General features: G+C 37.0%; 2 protein-coding genes across 3 annotated transcripts in view; one reads left to right on the top strand and one right to left on the bottom strand.

Moving 5' to 3' along the window:
• The window catches only part of Dnajc3 (DnaJ heat shock protein family (Hsp40) member C3), a 60,411-nt gene extending 53,045 nt beyond the window's left edge, over positions 1-7,366 (top strand). For both annotated transcript variants that reach the window (XM_015484149.2, XM_015484150.2), the window contains exons 9-12: positions 76-196; positions 1,389-1,521; positions 2,173-2,321; positions 3,755-7,366. In XM_015484149.2, coding sequence (XP_015339635.1) covers positions 76-196; positions 1,389-1,521; positions 2,173-2,321; positions 3,755-3,912 — 561 coding nt within the window. In that variant the 3' untranslated portion in view covers positions 3,913-7,366. The remainder of the gene's footprint in view (positions 1-75; positions 197-1,388; positions 1,522-2,172; positions 2,322-3,754) is intronic.
• A 4,526-nt stretch (positions 7,367-11,892) lies between these two features.
• Uggt2 (UDP-glucose glycoprotein glucosyltransferase 2) overlaps positions 11,893-27,582 on the bottom strand; it is a 223,718-nt gene continuing 208,028 nt past the window's right edge. The window contains exons 39-41 of the mRNA XM_048800999.1: positions 26,993-27,109; positions 23,183-23,309; positions 11,893-12,362 (exon numbers count right to left, since the gene is read on the bottom strand). Coding sequence (XP_048656956.1) covers positions 12,340-12,362; positions 23,183-23,309; positions 26,993-27,109 — 267 coding nt within the window. The 3' untranslated portion in view covers positions 11,893-12,339. The remainder of the gene's footprint in view (positions 12,363-23,182; positions 23,310-26,992; positions 27,110-27,582) is intronic.

Below are 27,582 nucleotides of genomic sequence, written 5' to 3'. Positions count from 1 at the left end.
TGACTTTTCCCTGAAATGTAAATATTTAACATGATGAATAACAACCGTAAATTCTTTTCTCATACTTGCTTTTAGGATGAGAAGCCTGTTGAAGCCATTAGAGTATGTTCTGAAGTTTTACAGATAGAACCTGACAATGTGAATGCACTAAAAGATCGAGCAGAGGCCTACTTAATAGAAGAAATGTATGATGAAGGTAAGTCTTTAAGGAATTTAATTTGCAGTATCTAAAGGTTCATTATGTCAAATTTGCACATGTTCAGTTGCCTTTTATTTAGAACATATTTACCAGCATACCTGGGAATGTTGACAATTTTGGAAAAGTGGTAGTAAGTGTGAAATTATTCTTAGTGGAATTTAAAAGGTACATTATGGAAAGAGTTCTATTGAAAACTAGTTGAGTATAATATAAAAATTTTAGCTCTCTTTGCTGTAGGCTCTGCATGCCATATAGTTTCTGTTGCTATGCAAAAGCAATACGCAGATGAATAGGCATGGCTGTACTCCAGTAAAACTTCATATTCAGAAACAGGCACATCTCTTTTTGCACTAAAAAAGCGAAGGCTTCCCAGTGGTAGCTGGGAAAGGTGAGAAGTGGTTTAGCTCTAGTTGAAGAAAAACTAATTTGGGACTTAATAATGGAGAAAATCACTTGCTGTTTTCTTGAAATTCTTCTCTGTATTGGGGAGCTCAGGTCAGCTTTAAGTGGGTGGCAACTGTTCATTCACATAAACATGCCCCCTCTATGGTACCTGCCAAGCTGCCATGTCAGGGGTTCCTCCACATTGCACACCTTTCACTCTGCTTAGAGGCAGATTGGGGGGATAGTGCTGCAGGCAGCTGCTCCACATGCCAGGTCAAGAGCTTGTGCAGGCTTGTTTTCATCTTAGACTATCTTGATGGTTGCCTTTAAATTTTTCTTGCTTGTTAAACTGAAAATCCTTGGCCAAAAATCACTGTTTCTACTGTGTGTGTTGAAACCTATAGTTGACGTGGTCACCCTGACTGCTGATGTTCTTCCTGATACCTTTCTAGCATCTCGACTCAGCTTTTCTTTGCCAATGTCTTACTTTCCTATGAACATTACACACAGTAATCTTCACTGAAACTGAAGTGAATGTGGAGTACTGATATTAAAGTACATTGAAGGAGGCACGTGGAGATGATGTGGGAGGGTGGGCAAGTAAACCAAGAGCAGTGCATTTTGTTGAACAGGAGTAACAGGCTACCTGACTTCAGCCTTAATTTGTATGTTTGTGAACAAAGTTATTACTTAAGCTTTTAGCAATAAGGGTGAAGGGGCATGACTTTAGTATCAATTCTGCAGGATGTGTAGAGGCAATAAATTGTAATCCCCCCTAACAGCATTATCTTAAACATTTTGACAGCTATTCAAGATTATGAAGCTGCTCAGGAACACAATGAAAATGATCAGCAGATTCGGGAAGGTCTAGAAAAAGCACAGAGACTACTGAAACAGTCACAGAAACGAGATTATTATAAAATCTTGGGAGTAAAAAGGTGAAATTATTAAAATTTACATTGCTACTGTCTTAAAGCTAATCATATCTCTTTCTCTCTCCCTGATTCATTTACTTATGTAATTTTGGTCAACTATTATTCTAACAATCCTTAATAACATAAAGCTATTTTGAATATGCTACAGGCAAGTTTGATAGAGACCAATAATAGAGAATTAAAAGTTGGTGACAAAGGCTGTACACACCAGATCCTAGACATAGATTATTATTAGGAAGGGTTAACATAGTAGAAGTGAACTTTCTTTTGGTGGGGAGAGAGGAAATGAGGAAAAGAAAAATATCTTAGGCCTAAAAATAAAGTTTTGCTTTTATCATAAGACCATCTTCTATGACCCAGTAAACTGTCAATCTTCAAACCAAAGCCTGAAACTTTGGCATTAAAAAGGCTTTGAACCATTTGCCTCGGAATTAGTTTACTTATTAAGAACAATCAAATCAAGGTATCTTAAATTATAAAATCAGTACTTTATTCTCAGAGAGATTCTTAGTGAACAGGTATCTGAGGCAGCCTGGATGATTTTAATGGTCACACAGAGCTGGGAACTATAAAATCCCATTGGCAGTTAATCTCATTTTTTATGGAAGAAGGTTGGCTACTTAACTAATGATTGTTTGTTTTACCACCCCTCAGGAATGCCAAAAAGCAAGAAATCATTAAGGCATATAGAAAATTAGCACTGCAGTGGCACCCAGATAACTTCCAAAATGAAGAAGAAAAGAAAAAGGCTGAGAAAAAGTTCATTGACATAGCAGCTGCTAAAGAAGTTCTCTCTGATCCAGGTATTATTTGCCCTCAGCATCATCCCAGTCTCTTGAAAGTAGATTATTAGCTCTTATTCCTTTGCCTCATCTCAGAAAGCAGTATCAGAAGTGGAGGGTGGAAAGCATGTTAAGTTGTCTTTGTGGGTCTGTGACTGGTCCTGCAGTTTTAGAAATTGTTTTATATCTGTCTCATCTGATCTGGGTCCCTCAGATGAAATGTTGACTCAGAAGCTTGAGCTTGAATCTTTAGGGGTTATTTTTTTCCTCTTTCCAAATCTGTGATAAAATTGAGCATAATCACAGTACCTTCTAGGTTCCTTCCATCTTCACAGGTCAGTAATGAATTCTAAACTCCCTGGAACATGGTGAGGAAACAATTGGTCAGGTCATCCTTTGCATCTCTGGGTGTGATCACCAGCAATCTTATCCTAAACCAAATATAGATTTACTGGTTGGTCAGTTCTTTTATCATAATAATGAATAATGCTTTTTCATTTCAGAAGTTTGATGTTAAGGAAGGCCACAAAAAATGGTAGCTTGTCAGTGGAATTAGAAGCCTTGATGTGAGCTAAATACGTTCAAGGGGGCTGGGATTATAGCTCAGTGGTACAGTGCTTGCCTCGCACACGTGAGGCACTGGGTTTGATCCTCAGCACTACATATAAATATATAAATATATGAACATATTGTGTCCATCTACAACTTAAAATAATAAAGAGACATTCAAGTTTTACCACTCTGGCAAATCATTTTTGAATACCTGTTTATGTCATGGAATTGAAGTAATGTATAACCTAGTAAAGGGAGAAAGAACTGCACTTGACTTAGTAGGAATACATACTGTCCTGTTATTTGGCAACTATCAGGTGCCTACAATATCCCTCAAATGGTTAGGCCCATGCAGTGTGGGGCAGCTCCATCTAACCAGGAATAAGGAGTCTTTTTTTTTTTTGAGGGCGGGTACTCTGGAGTGGAGCCTATCATCATGGAGCTCTGCACAAAGAAAAACACTGCAGGGTGTTTTCCCTAGTTCCTGTTCTTATTCTCAAGATGAACAGCTTCTTCCCATCTCTATATAATTCCTGTATCTGCACGGTGTCTCTGCTCAGGGCTGTGGGGCACCAGTTACAGAAGGGAAAATGAGCCTGCTGGAGGGTGCATTAAGGGGGCCTTGCTCCCCCTTGTACCTGAGGAACCACAGTGCTGCTCAGGTTGAATAGTGAGGTTCTAGGAAGTTCATTTTGTGCTTGGGGAAGAGGGTGTTGGTGAAGTTATTGCTGGCACACTTAATTTTGGGGCTTAAGGTGCTAATATAGCTATTTTATCAGAAGAGTACAACTTTTGGAAGTCTGTAGATTTCTCCAAAGAGCACTACTAAAAAGTAGTTTCCTGACACCTCCCCGCCAATCTTTGTTAATGCCCGGATCTTAAGTTGTTGATTTCTTTTCTAGAAATGAGGAAGAAGTTTGATGATGGAGAAGATCCCCTAGATGCAGAGAGCCAACAAGGAGGTGGTGGAAACCCTTTTCACAGAAGCTGGAACTCATGGCAAGGGTTCAATCCCTTCAGCTCAGGCGGACCATTTAGATTTAAATTCCACTTCAATTAAACCAACTGTTTTTCTGCTCTTCCTTAATTTTTTTTTAAAGATTAAAAAAAATCTTGTTCTGGGATCCTAATGAAAAAAAATTTCAAATCTTTGTCCATGACCAAAGAGTTGTTTTAATAGGAAAAAAATCTGTTCTTATCCACTGTAGACCTAAGGTTGATGGATCTGCAAGGGGGCGGGCAAGGATGGTTCTATCTCTGACAAGAGTCTGTATTCATTTTATGAATGTCTGGAAGAAGTAGTCTGAAGCAGCTCACCTGTGGAAGTGCTCACGTATTCTGTGTTTTCAGCACTGGAGCATGTAGATTCTTTTCTTCACAGCCTTGCATAGTACCTCTGTGAAGGAGATGTGATCATGAGAAGGGGTTGTGTTTCAGTTCTTAAAGAGAAAATGAACAGATGAGCTTTATTGTTCTTAGGAACAACTATGCTTAGATTTTGGTCAGTTCAGTCACTTGCTAATGTTAAATTACTATGCCTCCTTTAAGGTATATCTGATGATTCCTGTGCAAGCGTCAACACGGCTGTCACTGAAGAAGGGGCAGAGTCTTAGGAAATTTGCCACCAAATGGTAGTTGATATATCCTGGTATAGACTGGATTGATGTTAACCATTTTTTTGTTTTGTACCTACAGGATACTGAAAAAAAACTTGAATTTAATTCTAAGAACCTATGGGCCCTTTTGCTTAACATTAAACAGAACAATTGGAACCTGTTTTACATTTTATGTTTAGTTATGTGATAAAGCAGTGGTATTATTTGACTCCTACTTTCAAGCAATACCGTAGGGCAGTTTCTCTTACATCTGGACTGACCCTCTGAGCAACTTCCCCATGGGAGTTGTTTGCTGGTGTGTTGGACAGCAGTTCTGCCCTCACCAGCCAGGCCTGGGTGCCTCTTAGTTCTGCCCAAAAGAAAATACAGGCTTGCAAATTGGTTGGTTTTTGCTGGCTCTGCATCCATTATCATTTCACTTCACAACATAGCATCTCCTTCAGAGATAGTTACCTTCTTCAAAAGGAAGGGAAGGTAAGATATTATACTATTCAGTTATTGTATACTGGATAGTTTTTACCCTAAAAAATGTTTCTAAATGAAGAACAGTGAATATTTATTGGACTGCTAATGCTGAATTTAAAATCTAAGATTACTTTAGATAAGAATTACCTTCATTCTAGAAAGGTTTTTGGTTTTGCCTTGAAGCATTTGAAACATTTTAAGCATTAAAAGTTCTAATATATGGCTTCTGTGAAATCAAGCATTTTAGTTCCTGTAGGGCCATCCCGACCACAAAGGACTGCAACAACCATGCACGAGTTGTTTTTCTCTAGTCACGTGGAAAAAAGTTTTTAACTGAAGGACATAAATCATAACACTTAAGTGCTTTGTGCATCTATTTAGAAATCTGTTTCTTACTGATAAACTTAAATAGTGCATTTTGAAAACTAGTAAACAGCTTACAGCTTTCATTTAATGTTTCAAAATTCAAGGCAATATGAAAATAAGAAGTAAATTCATTTTGTTCTGTAATCTTAGTAATCTTATTACTTCACTAGTTATGTCAATAATATATTTTTTTAAACTGGATCCTTTTGTGGTTATCACTCTTTGAAATAATGACGGCCTCTACTTACTTTCAAAAGTAAGAATTTTCACACAGATCAAGGGAAATAGTAAAGTGACTCACCCTTGCATTTGGGAGCATAAAAATTTGCCATCGGGGATTCAGAGGGTTGAGGGCTGGGCCTAGCTGCCTCTTAACTGGCTGCCAGAGGGCTTTTGCATTTCATTTTTTTTCTCCACTTGTAACAACTAAAATTATTGTGGATTTAGTTTAGTCAACTTAACCAGCAAGTAACTACACAATTTGATTTTCAGTGAAGAGAACAACAGAGCTTTGGTGCCAAGTGTCAGTGCCACATAGGGAAACAAGTTCTCTGGGATCACTTGTGCTGATGCAGGAGGGAGGAAAGAGCTTGAGGTGTCAGCCTGGATGGTTGTCAGTAGTCTTCTGGTGTCCACTCAAATAGAAATACAGTCACTGTGTGTTCTCAAACAGTGGCTGAGAAAAACCCTGGATGTGTAAAGGTACAAAGAAGCTGTTCTTCCACTGCTCATATGCAGTGTGAAAACATATCCCTGTAAAAAACATTTTTCTTTTTCTGTGGGATGACTTCCACATTCCAGTCTCTCTTTAGGGACTGCAGATGCTGCAGGTAACCTTTGTGAATGTTCTGGCTGGAAAGAACAGTATCAGAGAGGGGCATATTGTTGTCTTCTGTTCTCAACTCCTCCCTTCCTTTTGGTGGGCTACTGAAGCATCACTGGGACTATTACACTGGGGACACTTTCTGTAGCAGGACTTAAAACATGTCAGCCTAGTTATGTTTTAAAATGTTCTAAAAAGGGAGACAGCATTTAAATCATTCCTTAGTTCTGAAAGTTTTCTTACCATGAATAGATGAAAAATTGAAAACAATTCCAGTAGTTTAATATTATGAATCGGATGTGATGATTAATTTTAACATGTCTTTCTCATTAGTCAGTGTTAAATGTATATTCTAGTTAAATATCAGTATGAAAATAAGTTGTGGGAGCTCTGATAATGGAATCTAAAAACTACCCATGATTTTTTTTTAAGAGAAAAAAGTTGATGATAACTAAATAGAAAAAGAGTAGAATCACAATTTGAAATTGATATCATTTTTTACTCATAGGGAATAATGACAAATTTCACCTTTAAAGGCATGAAATTGGCCAGAAGTTGTATTTCACACTTACCAAGAAGAAAGTGCAAGTTCAAAATGATTCTTCTGGTCTGTGTTGGAACCACCTGCATTACATACACAGGGCACTGGTGATGGTCCTTGCAAAATGTTTTCACTAAGTACACATCAACAGGATAACCTATAGAGAAATTTATGCAACTTTGTTGAATGTAGTTGACTTTTCCATATTTATAAAGAGAGAAGAAAGCAAATGCTAATTTGTCAGTAACAACCAGTATCCTTATTCTAGATCAGATCATTCCTTTTCTGTTAGAGGCAGAATTTTTTCTGTAATTTCAAATGATGTTAAGAGGTGGGATGACTTTTTTTTAAAACAGATGATCTCATTTGCTGAATGATTCAAGAGTAAAATTAGCCACTGCGTGGCTTTGTGTATAGTAACAGGTTTTGTTGTACTCATCTGTGGATGAAACACTTACCTGCAGAAGGAAGCAGAGCACAGGGGAGGTGAAAATTGGAGATGTTAGAGAAGTTAAGCTATTACTCTAACCCTAAGGTTGTTTGTTTTGAATAAGAGAAAAAACTAACTTAATCCATCTTGATTTAGTGTTTTAATAAAAAAGGAACCTAAAATTGTTTGAAATGGATCTCAGACATGCCTACAAATATGGGTACTATTTTTATGCCTGTGTATTTTCACATTTAATAAAAATATTTATGGTCATATTAGTACTTCTTTTGATTCAATGTTTAGTCATTTTTGAATATAAAAGTTCTAAGAAAGTCCATCTTAGAAATCTATTTCCAAACTTACTTCACATAGAACCAGTGATAGAATCTCTTGTATGAGTTGAGTAGGAAGGTCAGAGCACAAAGGCAAGAATGACTAGAATCTTATAACTTTCAAGTCCTAAGTACACATCAACAGGATAACCTATAGAGAAACCTATAGACAGCAGAAAAAAGAAAATTCTTCCATTTTCATATTAAAACTAACACTCAAATAGCTTTGAAGACCTTCCCTTTTACTCCATTTCCTTGTGTTGTCCTGAGAGAGATGCCTCAGCCTATCTCAAATTTCTACCAACAAAGGTAGCTTTTCTTCTTGGTTATATATTCTGCATATCCTAAGATGTAAGGGAGAACTAGAACACTTAAATTTGTATAGAAATTCTTGAGAAGCTCAGTTTCCTTACTTAATAATCCTCATGGCATCCTGTCAACATATGAGCAGTCAGCCTTGTGTAAGGATGAGGTAAATGAGAGCAGCAGGTATGCGGCCTGCCTAAAATCAGACTGGGGAGGAACAGATTCTCTTTCCAGAGCTTCTGGCTCCATTCCCTCCCTTTCTTGGCCTGGGTCAGGCTTCATGAACATTAAAAAAGAAACCCAATTACTCTAGTCTTAAGGCACACATTTCACACCCAGGAGGCCCTTAACCTTTTTTCGCCTAGCAAATCCTCCCTCGGGAATGGGGGTGTAACAGATGATAGAGCCATAAACGTGTGTGGATTCTATGACCAGCACACTTTCTAGTGAGAGTGCTCAAGTTGCAGCATCTGTTCTCAACACACTTGTACCCTTCACTCAGGTCTGTTTTTTGACCAGGGTCAGTCTCCTGGGATAAGACACTCCCAGGGAATGAGCAGTCCTGTCTTGGAAAGGCCACCAGCAATGTTAGTGCCCCAGGTATTTCTGAGAAAATAAAAATCATTTTTACAAAGCACGAGAGACTTCATATTTTGGTATTTGGATATTTCCTTGAGCACAGTATACCATTTACAGTTAAAAAGATTTTTCCTCCCTTACACTAGTTTCTCTAAAAAGATGTTATTTTTGTCTCCCAAGTGAAGGGTGTAGTTGTCTTAGGATTTTATGAGTACCCCTCTTCACATACACCACCTGTTGCAATGTTTAATTCCCTGCAACTTGAGTGTCTTTGTAACCAAGTTATCAAAGCCTCACAGAAGCAGAAAGACTGCATTCTCCAGCTGTACAGCTCCCAGCTCTCCCAAATTTTAAATTAAACAAGGTTGATTTGGACCCTTTATCATTCAAAGAACATTTTGGTTTTGAGCCATTCTTCTAAAATATGAGTAATTTTCTCTCAATTCTAATAAAACCCTCTAACTTCTAAAGTAGAAGATGTCAGGAAGCATACCAACTCTGTACTATTAGACACATCAGATCTATACAATCGAAATAAACAAATTCAAGTAAGAACTATAGAGGGTAAGATTGGCAAATTTGAATTTTTTACAAGGTTGTTAATAGTAAGTTGTAAGTCGGGAATTTCTAAGAAAATAGTTTTATATTTGATAAACTGGGTTAATAAAAGTGCAAAATGGGGCCAGTTGTCCCATTATCACAACATTTCAAGGCTTAGAAAAATATGGTTGTGGTATAGACCTGCACATGTGACCAAGCACCTCTAAATCATAGTTGCCTGCAATTCCAACTATGGCCTTCAAAGTCTTCACTTTGCCACCAAAACTGAGATTTTATCCAACCACCTGGTTCTTTGGAAATTTGTGTACTCCTTAGGTTCTATGGAGTAAAAGAATTGGGCAGGATGGTATAGGGGTATGACTTACACTTTTCTACTACTGAGCATGGTTCCCTCAGCATCTTTCATTTGATCTCTGGACCCACAGATCTGAGATCCATCAGTCCTTTGAGGCACAGTCTTACTTGTGAGCAGTTACATTCCATGAACTTCTTTGCTTCTACATTTCAGAAAAGAAAATTCTCTTAGCCATACTTTTAATTACAGAAGGATGTTCTGACTTGCTACATACTTACTACCTCTGGAGCTCTTCTGCCTGGGTCCCTGAAACCTCTTCTGAGTGGTGGCCACTTCCTGTCTGGTTCTACCTCAGATGCTGGGTTCAGGGCCTGCCACAGAGGAGCATCCTTTCTTGTGCAGGCTCCCACTCATGTGGTCAAGGTACATTTTTAAGATTAATGAGGTCAGATTTTACCTAGTTCTGGCTGATATGTGACCTGTGGTGCCTTTTGGAAGCATTTGATTCTATTCCCTCTAGGAACTTAAGTGGAACCAGACAATGAGCACTTTCCCAATAAAACTTTTCATACCCCAAGCATCAAGTTCTATGAAGACTTGGCTGTCTTCAGCTCATGTTCTGAGTCTACTGCCAACCTAAACCTCACGGGTTACCACAGTTCAAGTTTAAACTCTATAGATAGGCTCACACTTTTCTAAGAAAGATAACAATTTCTCAAAGTTACAGGATTGCCCACCTCCCCAAGATTCCATTTTTGCTAACATTTGATGTAAGGCCTATCCCCGAAAACCAAAACCTAGGGTCCTGAATGTAGCCCTTGGGCCACATTTGTTCAGCATCCCCAAAGGGCTATATTTTGGCTTTCTCACCCTCGTATTCAGGTTAGACCTACAGTTATGTAAAGTGTCCCTGAAGCGGGTAGGTTTTTGTGTGGCAGTCTGTAGGCATGAAAGCTCAAAATAACTGGATTTCAAAATGTGTCATTTTATCAAAGAATGTCCCTATAAAGAAATACCTTACTTACAAACCCAGATTTTCAAATAAAAGGTATCAATGATCTGGAAATAAGTAAATTTGATTATTCAAATCACAAGATAACAATCAGGAGGTACCAAGACTTCATTATTCTGTAATTTGGGCTTATTTCTGAAACATTCTAGAATTTCAGACTGGTTGTTAGTAATGGGGATTGAGGACAGACTCAGATGTCTACCCAGCTGATCCTTCTTTCTGTAAGAATCTTAACAGACATGAAAACAAAGGCTGATGATGAAGGCAGGCAAAGTACCACCTGACAGTCAACTGGTCTTCTGTCCCAGGCACCATGGCAGATTCCTGGGAAGCTAGAGGGTGCATCTGGCCTGGGCTGGGACCTTACAGTCTCTTGCCTCTCCCTGAAGCCCCAGCATTGTACCCAACTCCAAAGAAAAATGAGCTGAAGAGCTACATGGTTTTAGCCACTGTAGGCCAACCTATATCCCCTCAAGCCTCTGAACTCCCCCTAGGATCCTGTAAACCCACAGGAAAAATACAGTTCTACCAGAGTTGGCCACCCCTAGAGCACTGTTTTATCATAAGCACACAATAAGTGACAAGGGGAGAGGGGCAGGGAAGTGTTCTCTTATTAGGAATGAGTAGAGCTGCTAGGGGAAGGTACTATCTTGGTTTGGATCTTAAATGTCCCCCAAAAGCCCATATGCTAAGAGGCTTGGTAACCAGCCTGTGACACTCCTGGGAGGTGGTGGAACCTTTAGGAGTTCAAGCCCAGTGAAGGGAGTTAGGTCAGCTGGGGCCTGCCCTTGAAGGTGATGTAGGGTGCAGCTCCTTCCTCTTCGCTCTCTAGCAGCCATTAGGTGAACAGGCCTCCTTTATCATACAGTTCTATTGTGATATACTATGCTGCCACAGGCCCAAAGCAACATGGTCAGCAACCATGGACTGAAACCTCTGAAACCATGAACCGAATAATCTTTCTTTCTTGAAGTTGTTTATCTCAGGCATCACAGTGACAGAAAGCTAACAGGAATTTTTCAAATACTCTAGGGGCTGTGCTCAAATATTCAATGGTTAGTCCAGTTCGTAAGAGCTCAAAAGAGTAAGCAGAGAGCTTCTGGGCTCACTGTGGAACTCTGTATAGAGCTATCCAAAGATGGAATGGCCTGTGACTAGAGGAAGAGTTTTCCTCTGTCCTGGAGGTTTCCAAGATGATCTGAGGTTTTATGTGACAGAGCCCTGGAAATGGTGGCTGGCACATTTGGGCAACCACTAAACTCTATTAAATGTTTCTTAAACTTTACTCACCAACCAAATCATTTGGAGAGCCTTTTAAACAATTGTGATTTCCTATATTCATTTCAGACCTACTGAATCAGACATTAGGAAATGAGATTCAAATGATCTGAAATATCTATCTTCTAGTCCAAAGATCCAATGATTCTAGAATATTTGGGTAGTTTAATATTTACTATTCTTATTTACCCATTTCCTATTATTAAAACAGGAAAACAAACTGTTTATATCCATAACATAGTTTTTATAGAAGTATCCAGTCCTTTTTAAAAAAGAATACATACACATATGCCCATGAGTGTAATTTTATGAAATAAAACTATAAGCATTAGAAAGAAACATAAATAAGTCTAGGATAAAAACCTTATAGGGCTTAAGAAAAATAAATGATTATACTGTAACATTAAATTCCATTTTAAAAAATAGTAGATATAAATGGGTTTAATTGCTTTTATTATTCAGAGATTACCATGAGTCCTTTTTCTTAGAAAAAATAATTTTTCTGATTTTCAGTTTTGTGAATAGGAATAGGGATGCACATAAAGCTGGAATACAAAAGGATCTTGATGGTTTGACAAACACCCACAAAGACCAGCTGGTCAGATGTCTTCTACCAGGTTAGTTGGCAAAACACCAAACTTAACAGACAGAAATCCAATGTTTTGGCCATCAGGAAAAAGGAACGATCCAGTTTTAAATATATAAATGGTCATTTATATATAACTTAGACTTATTCCATACATTAAGTATTTTAAATAATTAAAGTTTTTAAAACTGAAGAATGTAACTTATTAACGAAACTTCCTGATAGTCTTAGCAGTAGTTCCACACTTCCCAGCAGGTGGCAGATTTCAGTTGGTACTTTTCTCTTCCTGTTGCAGTGCTAGAGCTCATCGTGTGCCAATACTGTGGGGAAGGAAAGTTTATTTAGTTCTTGAAACCTTAAATATTAAATTAGCTTAAATTTCATCACGGAATGGGATGGGGATGTGTGTGTATATAACTTAGCACTGGTGTTAACTGAAAATCTTAGTCTTAGTTTTTCTATATATTCATTACATTGACATGAGAGTAGCTCTTTGTACATCTTGGTACCCATTATACTATATCATAACTATTTGTCTTTTTAACCACCTAGAAGATGAGCTCCTATGAGTCTATGAGACAAGGAGCATGCCTTATTTACCTTTGTTATCTCTAAGACCCAGATATGTTCACAAACATTATTTTATGAAATAAAATCAGAAACACTTAAAAAATCCATAACATAAAACACAGCATAGGATTAAAACCCCAGTTTAAGATAAATAGATCTTGCCTGCTGGGCATGGTGGAGCACGTCTGTAATCCCTGAGGCAGGAGGATCACAAGTTCAAAGCCAGCCTCAGTGATAGTGAGGTGCTAAGTAACTGAGACCTTGTCTCTAAACAGTGGTTGAGTGCCCCCGAGTTCAATCCCTGGTACAAAGAAAAAAAAAAATCTAACAGATTATTCAACTTGCACAACAGGTACATATTGGTATTTTCTGGCAGGAATTGATTAAAATATTATTTAAACACATTTTGTTCTCCAAGGTGTCAGACTACATTTCTCTCTCCATTAAATTCAATTGGAAAGATAATAAGTATAAAAGGGGATGACAATAATGAGGTAAGTGCCAGAGTTATCAATGAATTTCTAGAAATGGAATAAAGAAGCATGCTGATATATAACAGCTGAGATGATGAGCTGATTTCCTGGGAGGCCCTCCTAGCAGAGCACACTAGCGGGTCAGAAGTTAGGTAGGTAAAGCCACGGACTGAAGGACTGTGTGGGAAATCTGTGCCCATCAAGCCCCCACACTGCAGGGAGAAACAGAGTCGCTATTTAGTCCAAGATTAAAAAGTGGAAGACTTTTTCTTGAAAGATGATGGTGAAGAGGAAGACAGGGAGAGGTATTTCTGGGTGGGTGTGGATGCCCTAGAGTTCTTCACCTGGGTTCTTGGAGTGGTTGTGTGGGATGGGCTTTGGTATGTTCCTTGTCCACACTCCTAGAGGGAAGCCTATTAGACGCACCTATAGCTATCACTCCAGTTCAGGGAAGAAGCATACTGGAGAAAGACACATTTATACCATGACAGAGGAAACCATGCTAGCTGTAATGAATACCTGTGGAGAAATACCTGCACGGGGAGACCTGTGAGGAGGCGCACAAAGCACAGACACTAAAAGCACAAGCAGGCAGACAGGATGGAGCAGAGAGAATGAAGTGAAGCAGTGCAGAAGTGAAGTGTTTGCTCCTCCCTCATGCTGAGTTTATTAACTCAAAAAAGTTACATACCACCATTACCATGACTACATTCTAATTAGTATTTCTTTAACCCTGAGTGTTAGCTAACTGAGATAAGGTCCAGGTTAGAATAAACATGGGGTCCCTATCCTCCAGGGGCATTACCATGGAGACCAGATAGTGCCTGCATAGTTATATTACCTCAAGAGGGTGAGGCTGGGCATCCTAGGCCTGGGAAGCAGGGTAAACTCGTGAAGGACATTGTATGGCAGCCTTGCATCCTGTGCTTTTGCACAGGAGTTTCCCAGTAGCCAGGTATATCCTAGCAGTCGGGCATTCTATGTCTTTGCACAGAAACTTCCTAGTCACCAAGCATGTCACAATCACGAAGTTTGTAGACCCCCAATCCCAAACACAGAACTCCCACAGGTAGCTATATGTTTTGATCAATCTAATCTTTCATTCTTAAACATAAACAAGCAGCCAAGAATCTCCAGGTATTTGAGGAAGACAAATGACACAAGGAGAAAAGACCAAGATTCACTCACCAAAAAGCTCACCCTGAAGAAACATAGTAACCTAGAGGTCTACAGCAACACCTAAAATAATGCTAGTTAGTATTTTCAAGAGATAAGCCAATGAAGCAATAAAAACAGAACAAAACTGAAATTAAAAGGAAGCAAGCAGGGAAAAGATCTGTTGAGAATTAAGAAATATTTACCCAACTTTTTTAAAAAGTTGAAGATTAAGTGAAATAATTTACCAAAAACAGAGAGACGGAAAGAATATACTAGAGATATATACTTTATAATGTAAAGGATAAAGAAAATAATTCTGGCTGGGGTTGTGGCTTACTGGTGTAGCACTTGCCTAGCATGCATGAGGTACTGGGTTTGATTCTTGGCATCACATATAATAATAAATAATGGTCCATTGACAACTAAAAAAATATTTAAGAAAATAATTCTATTTACAGCAGCACCAAAAAGATCAAAGTTAAATATAACCAAGGAGGTAAAACATCTGCACACCAAAAACTACAAATTTCCAAAAGAAATGAAAGATGCAATAAATGGAAAGACATCTATGCTCACAGATTGAGACTATTGTTATAACGTTTGTACTACCCAGGGCAATCTACAGATTCAATGCAATGCCTATCAAAATCCCAATGACATTTTTCTGTAGAAATAGAAAATAACTCATCTTAAAATTCATATGAAGTCCCGGGGACACTGAAAACAATTGTGAAAAAGACAAACGCAGTTGGCGCACTCATACTTCCCAATTTCCACATTGCAAAGTTAAAATAATCAAAACAGTGTGATGTAATTTAAGATGGTGGATTACAGGAAGGCTGTATTCCTTACTGTTCCATGGCCTGGGATTCAAGCAGGAGTCCTGCTTCTCAGTGAGGTGGGTGAAAGAGGGTATTTCACTGAAATTTAGCATTGGACAATCAGAGTCTCTTCGAGACTCAGAAAATGGGTTCATTGAATAAGGAACAAGAAGGAGTACATTGGAGCCAAGCCAGGTGTGGCAGTTGCAACTGGTACAACAGACAGAAACACAATGTACAAATTTGGCAAGGAAAAACCTGTAGAACAGAAAAGCAGCATGAACTTGGCTGATCCAGAGCTTGCACAGAGAACTGGTGTTTGAAATGTGCTCTGTGTTTCTTAATTGCCAAATGGACAGCTGAGATGGGGGGCAGTCATGAGGGGGCCATGCTGCAGCTTACTGCTGTGGGAGTGTGGAAGATCATGGCAAACAATGCCATACTGTCCCAGAAAGCAGCCATGGTACATGGCCTATCATGCAAGTACAGTGGAATGTGACGTGAACACGCACAGAGAAAAAACTGTACTCAGGGAGAAGCAAGTCAGATATACAAAGAGAAATGCAATCTGCTTTCTCTTTGAGTCTGGTGGTTCAGGTAACCAGCTGAAGCAGATCAGGACACTGAACATGCAGGTGTGAATACACCAAGCCTACGTAGGTCACATCCATGGGCATGGGCCTGTAGAGGGATGGCTCCCCGGCCCTACAAGCAGAAATTTCAGGAGGCTCCTGAGATCAGCAGTTGACAGCTGCCCAGCAGTAGGGATGTGTTGATCTGATCTTTCCAGAACAGATACACCCACCCAGCAAAGTCGCAAAGGCCTGATCAGAGCTAAGCCCCAGCACTAGAAGTGCCCACTTAGAACTCTGTAGCAGTTCCACTGTGGAAGTGCATGGATCTGGTCTGTGTAGACAAAACTCCAATCAACAGTACTTCACATTCCATCCTACCTTATACTGGTGAGAAGGAAAGTTGAGAGCTATTTCAACTAGTTTTTTAGGACACTCCAGCTGGTGACCACCACAAAAAGAGGAAGGCTTTAATAACCCCTATCTCTTGCCCAAAGGGGTACACAGCCCAGGAAGAAACAAATAGGACAGTCGGGGACAGAAAGTGATCAGCCATCCTTGTTGACAGTTTTGACCACCTCAGTGGAAACAATTCCTTCATTTTTAAATGAGAATCTTTTTTACTATTATTATTGTTGTTATTTTTAATATTTATTTTTTAGCTGTAGTTGGACACAATACCTTTATTTTATTTATTTTTATGTGGTGCTGATCAAACCCAGGGCCTCGCATGTGCTAGGCAAGTGCTCTACCACTGAGCCACAACCCCAGCCCATTTTTGTTCTTAATGTGCTGACTGGTTTATGAAAAAAAAAAAAAAAAGAAATATATATAATATATATATATATATATATATATATATATATCTTTTTTTCTCCTATTTAGCATTTTTTAAACAATTAAAAAAGAAATTACTTTTCTGTCTTGTCTTTTGTGGATTATGTTTTGGATTGCTTATTTTGATTTTGTTTTTGAATGTTTCTCTTGCTTCTTTTTCTTCTCACTCTGCAATTGCCAAAGTTTCTTATTCTTTTTTCTCTTATTTTTTCTCTCCTTCTTTATAGCCATTACTTGCTACATCTTTTCTTCTTTCTCAATTCATATTTTGAACATTCTAAACTTTCTTTACCTGCCCTTTCATACTTTCTTTTCTCTTAATGAACTATATTTTTACTATCTTCTAGAACTATTTGTTTATACAATTCCTGACCCCACCATTTATGTTGTTGCAGTTATTACTATAGATGGTATTGTTGACAGATGCTTACTTTAATGCCAGATCTAGTTCACAGCTGTTTATTGTTTTTGCTGTTGGCAACTGCTAACTCCACCATTCCTGTTTTTGTGGTAATTAGTGTTGTAGATGTCATAGTAGGCAGCAATCATTTATTTTAATGTTATCTATATTGTATGCTTTGGTTGTTGCTATTGTTTCTTTCCCCCCTTTTCTACTGGGACATTACAAGTTCACAAAGTAGATACTCAGGTGTTGAGCTAAACCCAGCCAAGAAAGTATACTTGATCCACACACAAATCAACTATGTCAAATTTCAATAATACTTTAATACAAAGAAGAGAAGAGACAAAACCTCCAAATTAACAACCAGATACAAAGTAGGAAAGTCCAGGGCACTCTCAGTTCCTACTGGTGGAGATCCACTCCTATAGCAAAACCAGAGAATAAACACAAAGGCTGTGAATCAACACATTTGAGGGTCTCAATCTAGATCATTCCCATATCCTTTGAATAGACAGAACAGTTAAGAGCAATCACAGAGGGTGTACCCCATACCCTGATGTTTAGAACACCATTCTTAGAACAACCCATCTGCAGGGAAAGTGGAATCCTCAAGTTCTGACACAATATACACTATCAAAATACACTGATTGGCATCAAAGAACGAAAAGCAAAACTATAACATAAAACCCATTTGCAAATATAGTGAAAAATTCACAAGAACCTGATATCTCACAAGACACTGGCAAGAGAAGGCTATGCCCTAAAAAGGCCCACTAATAAAAGTAGAAGAGAAACCCATCTCAACAGAAGATGAATAGCATTACCTTAGATTAGGTAGAGGTAAGTGAAGGGGAGGAGTTGAGGGGATATGAGGATAGGAAAGAGTAGAATGAAAGAGACATTATTACTTTATGTATATATGTGACTGCATGACCAATATGATTCTATAACATGTACACTCAGAAAAATGAGAAATTATATCTATCTATGTATGATGTATCAAAATGCATAAATGCATTCTACTGTCATGTATAACTAATTAAAACAATTAAAAATTTTAAAAAGTCAGGTCACATTTAGAGGTAGACAATAAGAATTACTTCCAATTTCTCAGCAAAAACTCTAATATGCTGGAGGGCTTAGAATGATGTGATCCAAGCCCTTAAAAAAAATAACTGTCAACCAAGATTGCTATATCCAGAGGAGCAATCCTTCAGAATCAAAGAATTCATGAATACAAAGCTGGCACTACAGAAAAAAGTTAAAGAAATACTACACACAGAAGAAATAAAAAACACGCCCTATAGTTTTCAAATAAGCAAATGAAAAACAGGACCAAAGTAAACATTAGGGATAAATTGAAATAGCAGAAATTAATAACATCTCTCCATAAAAACACTTGAATGCACACAGTGTCAACTTTCCAACTAAAAGACATAGGCTTGCAGAATGGATTAAAAATACAAAACCTAACTATATGTTGTTTTCAAGAGACTCACCTTACAGGCAGACGGCCACAGACTGAAAGTGAAAAAAATAACAATTGATATACTATGCAAATGGATCAAAAAATGAGGAGTAGCTGCTCTCATATCTGAAAAGTCAGAATTCAAGCCAAAATTAATTAGTGACAAGGTCAATTCAAGTGATAAAGGAAACAACTCAAGAAGATATAATGAGAGTAAATTATTTATGCCCAGAATATTCACGTACCTAATTACATAAAAACAGAAACTACTTGACTTATCCAGTACAATAATACTGGGTGATTTCAATATAAGTCTCTCACCAATAGGTAGGTCATCTAGAAATAAAGTCATCTCTTCAGATCTGAAATATATAGACTTAAATCTTTAGACTATTTCATCCAACAACAGCTTAATTCACTTTCACAGCTCTTCATGCAGCCTTCTCCAAAGCAGACTTCAAATTATAATGCAGAGCTACAGTAACAAAAACTACATGAAACTGGCATAAAAACAGACTCGCAGACCAAAAGTATATTCAATGGAATATTACTCAGCTTTAAAGAAGAATGAAATTATGGCATTTGCCAGTAAATGAATGGAGTTGGAGAATATCATGCTAAGTGAAATAAGCCAATCCTGAAAAACAAAGAGACAAAGAAGAAGACAAAGAGACAAATCTGCCCATCTGTAGTCATCTGATCCTTGACAAAAGTCCCAAAAAGATACACTGGAGAAATTACATCCTTTAAAACAAATGGTGCTGGGAAAATTGATTAACCATATGTAGATGAATGAGACTATATCCTTTTCTCTCACCTTGCACAAAAGTCAACTCAAAATGCATCAAGACCTATGAAATATACCAGAAACTATGTAACTCCTAAAAGAAAAGTAACTCCAACATATGGACACAGGCAATGACTTTCTCAATAAGAATATGTCCTAAAGCTCAGGAAATAATACCAAGAATTAATAAATGGGATGACATCAAATTAAAAAGCTTCTGCATGGCAAAAGAAACAAGAATGTGGGGAGAGAGCCTACAGAATGGGAGAAAAATCTTTTCTAGCTTTTATTCTAAAAGAGGATTAATATCCAGAATAAAGAACTCAAAACACCAAAAAAAAAAAAAATCCAATTAATAAGGCAAATTAATTAAACAGGTACTTCTCTAAAGAAATACAAATGTCTAACAAATTTATTAAAAAGTATTCAACATCTTTAGCACCTAGGTAAATACAAATAAAAACTAGTTATTAAAAAACTTAGTTTTACTCCAGTCAGAAAGGCAGCCACCAAGAATATAAATAATAAAAAATACTGGAGACGATGTGAAGAAATGGATTTCTACTGTTTGTGAGATTATAAATTAGTACAATGGAAATCAGTATGGAAGTTCCTCAAAAAAGTAGAAATGGAACTACTGTATGACCCAGACTTTAAAGTCAGCATACTATAGTGATACATGCAAACCCAAGTTTATAACAGCACAAGTCATAATAGTCAAACTATGAAATCAGGTGTCTGTCAATGGATGAATGAATAAAGAAAAATAAATTAAAAAGTTTAATTCAGTTATAAAGAATGACACTGTCATTTGTAGGCAAATGGATGCAACTTGAGAACATTATGTTAAATGAAAAAAAAAATCAAGCTCAGAAGGTCAGGGTTGTATGTTTTCTTACCTATATGGAAGCTATAGAAGAAAAAAAAAGGCATATGGGGAAGAATCTCTTGAAAATTGAAGGGAGATCACTAGAGTTAGAGAAAATGGACTCAGGGGATAGGAAGCAGGGGAGGAAAAATATACTGGGAAATAATATTGGCCAAGTTATATTGTCATATTATGTGAATGTACAAATATGTAACAACAAATCCCTGTGTTGTAATATGCTAAATAAAAATATGGGAAAAACCCAATGTGGTACTGGCAAAAAGACAAAGATATGTAGACCAATGAGATAGAGCACCCAGGAATAAAAAACCCGGCATGTATGATTGACTTGTCTTCAAAAAAATACCAAGGTCACTCAAAGAGAAAATTTGATAAGTCTCTATAGCAGGTAGGAAAAATAAATATCCACATAAAAATAAATATCCACAAAAAAAAAAAAAAAGAATGAAGTTTGGCTCTTAACCTACTCCATATACAAAAAAATTAAAACTGATTCATTTAAAGTGTAAGACCTGAAACTATAAAACTCCTGGGAATAAAACATAGGGAAAAGATTTATGAGATTAGATGTGTTAATGACTTCTTACATACGAAACCAAAAGTGCAAGCAAACAAAGGGAAAATAGGTGAGACTACATCAGAGGGCACAATCAACAGAATGCAAAAAGGCTACCTACCAAAGGAGAAAAATACCTACAAGTCAAATGTCTGATAAGGGGTTAATATCTAGAAAATATATATCTAAAAACTCATACAACTCAACAACAAAAAATTAAAACACCTGATTAAAAAATGGGCAAGGATTTTCAGACATTTAAAGATGATATACAAATGATCAACAAGTATATGAAAAGATGTTCAACACCACTGATTATCAGAAAAAATGGTATCAAAAACTCAATGAGACTTTCATCTCAGAGTCATTAGGAAGGCAACCATTAAAAAAAAAACAGTACAATTACTGTGAGAATGTAGAGAAATTGGAACTCTTATGCACTGTTGGTAGGATCATAAATGTTGCAAACCACTATGGAAAACGCTATTGGGGACTCATCAAATTTAAAAGTAGAACTATCATGTGCTTAGCAGTCCCATTTCTGGGTAGGTATGTAAAAGAACTGAAAGCAGGGTCTCCAAAAGATATTTGCACATTCATATTCACTGCAGTTAACAGTAGACCAAACACCTACTGATGGCTGAGTGGATAAACAAAATAAGGCATACACATAAAATGGAATACTACTAAGCCTTTAAATGGAAGGAGGGCTGGAGGTGTAGCTCAGTGGGAAAGAGCATGCCTTGCATGTATGATGCCCTGGGTTTGATCCCCAGAACTACAAGGGGGGAAAAAAGATGATTAGAAGGAAAGAAAATACTTTTACTATAATCAGAAAGGGCCTGAGGACATTGTGCTAAATGAAATGTCAGCAACAATAAAACAAATACTGTGTGATTCCACCTAATATGAGGTTTCTAGAGTAGTCAAATGCATAGAGACAAAGTAGAGTGGTGGTTATCAGAGGCTGGGGATAGGAGGAAAAGGGAAAATGTTTTTTAACAGATATAGTTTTAGATTAATAAACTGAAAAATATCATGGAGATATGTCTCAATATAATGTGAACATATTTAGCATTAGTGAATTGTATGCTTTTTAAATGGTTAAGATGGTAAATTTCATATTCTGTATTTTTCTACCACAATAAAAAGTGAATCAATAACGTAGAGGATTAATTCAAGAGGTTAAAAAAATTCAATTAATTAGAATTCTGGAAAGAGAACAGAAAAAATGGAATGATTATTTTTCAAAACTCCAAAAGTACAATGAAAAAAAAAAGTCAAAGGCCAGAGAGAGATGAGTCTTTAGGAAACAAAGCTGATGGGATGCAAAGAGAGTAGTGATAGAGATTGTTACAAACAATGACATCAAGATAAATAACAGGGATGGAGCAATAGCTCAGTACTAGAGAGCTTGCCTAGCACCACCAGACCCTGGATTCAATCACCAGTACCATAAAATAAATAAACTTAATAAAGAAGTATTTCTCTAGAAATACTAGAGAAAACCAACAAAACTAAATGTTGGTTCTTGGAAAAGATTAACAAAATTGACAAACCTGTAGCTACACTCATTATGAAAAAAAAAAAAAAGACATTACCAAAAGTCAGAAACAAAAATGGGGACATTACTACATATTTTACAGAAAAAAAAGAATTCTAAGAGTATTATGAACAATTATATGACAACAATTTATATAACTTAAGGTGAAATGAACATATACTTAGAAGTGCACATGTATTTGTTGAAGCTTTTATAAGGTGATAAAATGCCTAGGCAAAAGCAACTTTTCAAATACTAAGAAATGTAAGCAAATCTAACCCAAACCAGGTCACTCTTCAAACCACAACTAAGATTACTAAAACCAGAAAAATAATAAAGATTAATTAGAAGACATGAGGTAATGTTTTTAGTGAGCTACCTAAAGCTCTTACTACTTTGGATTTTCACATTTGGGAAATTCAGTGTAATTTTTTTTTCCTCTTTTGGGTACCAGTGATTGAACCTGAGTTGGTACTTGACCACTGAGCCACATCCCCTGCCCTATTTTGTATTTTACTTATAGAGACAGGGTCTTATTGAATTGCCTAGTATCTTACTTTTGCTAGGGCTGGCTTTGAACTCGTGATCCTCCTGCTTCAGCCTCCTAAGCTGCTAAGATTACAGGTGTGTGCCACCATGCCTGGTAAATTCAGCGTAATCTTAAAGACAACATTTATTTTTCACCTCTGTATCAGAAGACTAATATACTACTTAGCTATATAGAGGTATAAATTGAAGATCCTTGGGGGATAACATCCATTTTTAAATAAAAATGAAATTCTTAGTCATTATGCAGACTTTTTTTTTTTTTAATGAACACATACCTTTATTTTATTTATTTGCTTGTGGTTCCAGGGATTGAACCCAGTGCCTCACGCATGCTAGGCAAGTGCTCTACTACTGAGCCACAATCCTGGTCCATTTTGTGCAGACATTTTTAAATAAAAACTGACAATCACTTGAGAATGTAATTAAGAACAATCTCAATACTGTCTGTAATCTTCAATATTCTCATCTTGTCAGTGTAATATGGTTCAGATATCATTGCAAGGTGATGACTTACTTGCACTTTTCTTCTTATTTTCAAGATTATCTAGTAATTGTCGTATCTCTGTATCATATTCTATCCATTCTGGGACAATCCTAGCAGCAGCTTTTAGTTTTGGTTCTTTTGTTTTGGGATTATTGCACTAGAAGTTTAAATAAAATTTTGTTAGTGAAGAACCATGCTTTTTAGTAAATAAACGTAAGGGAAATACTTGGCGACACTTCTGTTTTACTAGGGCAAACAAAATATATCTTACAAAAAGCAGAGCCCTACTCAGAACTTGAATACTGGAAATTTAATATAGGTAGGATCAAATGAAATGACAAATATATATATATACACACACACACACACACACACCTATATCAGTAATAATTGCTTAATACAAGTACTCAATCAGAAACTTAAAAAAAACTGAAAGACAATTTGTTGGTTCATAAGAAGAGTGTCAAACAATTCTTTATAATGCTTTAATGAAAGATCTAAATTGCATACCATACTGCAAAGGAATGTGGCAGGGGTCAGTCTTCATTTCTTCACCCCCAAAAGAAACTAAAATAACAATCTCCAGTGTTTGCTGATATACCATCAACTTAACCTACTTGGTCCCACTATCAAGTGTTTTTTTTTAATTAAAAAAAGGTTAAAAGGAAAAAGTTATGGGATGAGGTTGATAAGGATCTGATGTTGGTTACTTCTGAAGGCACAGCTGAAGGATGTCCTCATGTGCTGAACATAAGCAGTGAGAAAAGAGAGGCATCAAACTTATGACCCCAGTACCTTTGGCTTGAGCAATGTGAAGAATGTAGTTACTGCTTACTGAGAGAGAAAAGACAACAGGAGGAATATCAACTTCATCAAGTTACAAAGGCAGCCCATCTGCTATGTACAACTCATTAATACAGAAAGTGTCTTGAAGCTAGCTTCTATGTGACACTTTCTCAATTGGCTTTTCTCTTACTGCCATGGGGAAAGCTATTAGTCATCAGCCACAAGCTTGCTGTCAAATATATTCAGTTAATTACACTGTGTTTTGTTTTTTTTTTTTTAATTTTCCTTAGAGTGATATATTTCAAAAGCAAATGGAAAATGGGATCTTTTTCACAGAAGATAACTTCACAGGCAATATTTTTTATAAAGTAAAAGTTATGGGACTACTTTCTTTTTAATGTGAAAGCAACTACTAAAATAAAAACACTGTTTTCTTTAGGTTGTGTGTGTTGCGCACTACAATATGTGTGTGGGTAGGCATTTGTGTTTTCTATCCTCTTTATCAGTGGTTCTAAGTAGGGAATCATATCCTTCTGGAGGAAACTTTGGCAAGGTCTGGGAATTTTAGTTGTCATTACTGAGGGGAAGTGGGGTACTATTGCCATCTAGTGGGTAATGGTCAGGGGATGCTGCTGAATATTACACAACGGATAGAACAGGCAAGCATTATCTATCCCCAAACGCCAAGCTTAAGAAACCTGGATTAAAAAATGAGACAGCAGCGCAACATTCCTTTCCACCTTCAATACCATTAATCATGCTCTTTTACTCACTTTCAGGCCATTTCCTTAAGATTTTTCTGCATTCCCTTAACTTTTTTTCCCCAAGAATAGCTCACTCTTCCATTTTAAGTGTTTGAGAGGTGGTTTTCTGAACATCAAAATGTATGACACCCTTCTTTTTCTGTGCAGCACTATTGATAGGAGGTAGATATCCATTCAAGAATGAAACTTTTTCAGCTCGTTTACATTAAAATTTGGAAGTGTGACCAACACCTATTAAGAATCCAGGACTTTAAGATTCAGGACATGTTTTCCACACTCCTATTTACTTTTCTCCAGATCAGCACTATCCAATAGAGGTATGATGGAAACCAGGTTAGCCACTGAATATTTCCTAATAGCCATTTATAAAATATAAAATGAATAGGTAAAATAAAATTTGATAGTATACTTTAACTTAATATACCCAAAATGCAATTAGTCGACATGTAATCAATATAAAAATAGTGATGACATATTTTAGTATTCTTTTTATTACACTGAGTCTTTAAACTCTGATGTGTATTATTTACAACTTTATAGCACACCTCAATTCAGACTAGCAACAATTTTAAGTGCTCCAATGCCATAAGTGCAACTGGCTGTTGTATTAGAAGGAGTGGCCTCAGAGGAACAGAGATGGTGACAAGAGCTGAGAAAATGAAAAAGGCACAGGTTGATGGGGAGTGGTCCCTGAGTCATGGCCAGAGCACAGGGAAGCTACTTGCTGACGGGGATGCTTACTTAGATTGGCTACATGAGTGTGACCCCACAGAAGTTTTGGGGTTTGCTATAGTAGCTCATGTTAAACCAAGTACTGAAGATCTCAGGGAAACCTGTGGCACTAACACATCAGATACAACCTTATCTTCACAATACAACCTTAACATCTTAATAGTTATACTCAGTAATGTTCTTGACTCTGCTTCATAAAATTCTCTTGCTTCCCTCTTAACAAGGCCATTTTATTTGTTTCTATCACATTCTACCACCTCTGACTGCATTAGACCATGGTGGTTTGCTACTTTTTAAAAATAATCTATGGATCTACATATATCTGGGTAAATGTCCCAGGACCTTATGGTCCTCCCTTATTTTGTTCAAAATAGTAAAAATGCTATGTTTTTGTAGTTCATTCTTCAAGGAAGACCTTGTAAATAATTATTTTATACTCAAACACTTTCATTAACAATATTATGGTCAGAGAAATAATTGTATTATTTTACAGTACTGGAATGTATGTTCTAGACAGTTGGAAAAACAAATTGGCTTCAAATATTTTGTGCTTAGGAAAGCATAACTATGCTGTGTAGCTTAAAATGAAAATCTAAAAAAATAAAAAAAAAGAAAATCTAAGAGAAATAATCTCTGAAAAATAAGCAAGGAAGGACTATAAAAAAAGACAAGTGTAAGATAATTTCAATAGACAAAATTATCTTGGTAATCTCCTTTGGGGAGAATACCAATGAGAGAACTGATGTGAGGCTTGTTAAGATGATATAGCCGATTTATAAACATCTTCAGCAGTTAGCTCATGATCCTCCTTTCAAAAGATCCTAAGTAGAAAAGATGTTCCACAGCAAAACTGTTACCACTATTCTTAAGATAGGCCTGCTTGTGAAGCTGTCCCTTGACTGGCATCTAAGAACTCAGGTTTCAGACAGGTCTCACATTCCCTAATAAGAGTGGCTCACTGTGCCTAAACTGTGCAAATGTGGTTTATGCCAAACACTTGCTTTTCTTCTGGGAGTTGATAATTTTGGCATGTGCCAGGCAGAGGGTGACTGCATGGTGACAAGTTCCCCAGAAAAGCCATGGGAATTGTGTTTCTAATAAGCATCTTTTGGAGGCAACACTTCATATATGCTGCAGAATTTAAGACTTTGAGTTATTAACTTGTCTTGTGTGACTTTAGAGACAGAGAGACAGACAGACAGACAGAGAGAGAGAGAGAGAGAGAGAGAGAGAGAGGATCTGCATCTGACTTTGTCTTCACCCCACATGCCTTTTCCCTTTGCTGACTGTGCTTTCTATCTTTTCAGTGCAATGACCTATAGCCAATGAGTACAGTATATTTTGCATCCTCTGAGTTCTTCCTTCTGAATTAGCAAACCTGAGGGTGGTCTTGGGGGTTCCCCCAACACAGCTCTCTACTTGCTAACCTAAGAAAAATGCAAAGCAAACAGAGCAGCAGAAAAAGAGGTAATATATGTGCCATCCATTTGTAAAACAAAATATTTCTCTTTTGAACACTTCCCCATCTACTTATATATAAATGTAAACAGACACTCACCAGATCTATAGTTTTGGCTCTTTGTTTGGATTCATCATCACACCAGGTTTCACACCATAGCCAATCTTGAGGAAGAGACTTGATGGCAACTTGGTAAATCATATTGTTAGGAAGATCCTATAGAAAAAAAAAATGATTTAAGCAGAGGTATAGAAATTAGAGTCCGAAGGAAAGAAGCTGAAGATATCATTTAGACTACAAACAGATCATAAAAACATGTCAATTTGAGGTATCTCCATATTTTTAAGCCCTAAATGCCTAATTTGATCCAATATTCTTGTGTCCTATGAATGAACATATGCACTGGAACTATATCCACAACCCCTTAAGGCTTCATCCCAGAAAGGAGGCCCTGAAATCCACCACTTCATATTCCCCCAGTGGACAGCCTCAGTATCTTGATCTGCTTTGGAATGTCAAAAGTTAACTATTCACATGTGCCTGCTATTGGTATTTATGTTGGTCACTACCACATTCTCCTGATTCTGAGGTGACCTTTCATCTCCCTATTGGAAACAATGCCCATGAATATATTCCTTTCTGCATGCTCAGGATTTTTTTTTTTTTTTTTTTTTTTTTTTTTTTTTTTT

Source organism: Marmota marmota, unplaced genomic scaffold, assembly GCF_001458135.2.
Source record: "Marmota marmota marmota unplaced genomic scaffold, marMar, whole genome shotgun sequence".
In the NCBI taxonomy this organism is placed as follows: domain Eukaryota; kingdom Metazoa; phylum Chordata; class Mammalia; order Rodentia; family Sciuridae; genus Marmota; species Marmota marmota.
This window is presented reverse-complemented; position numbering and strand designations above follow the sequence as displayed.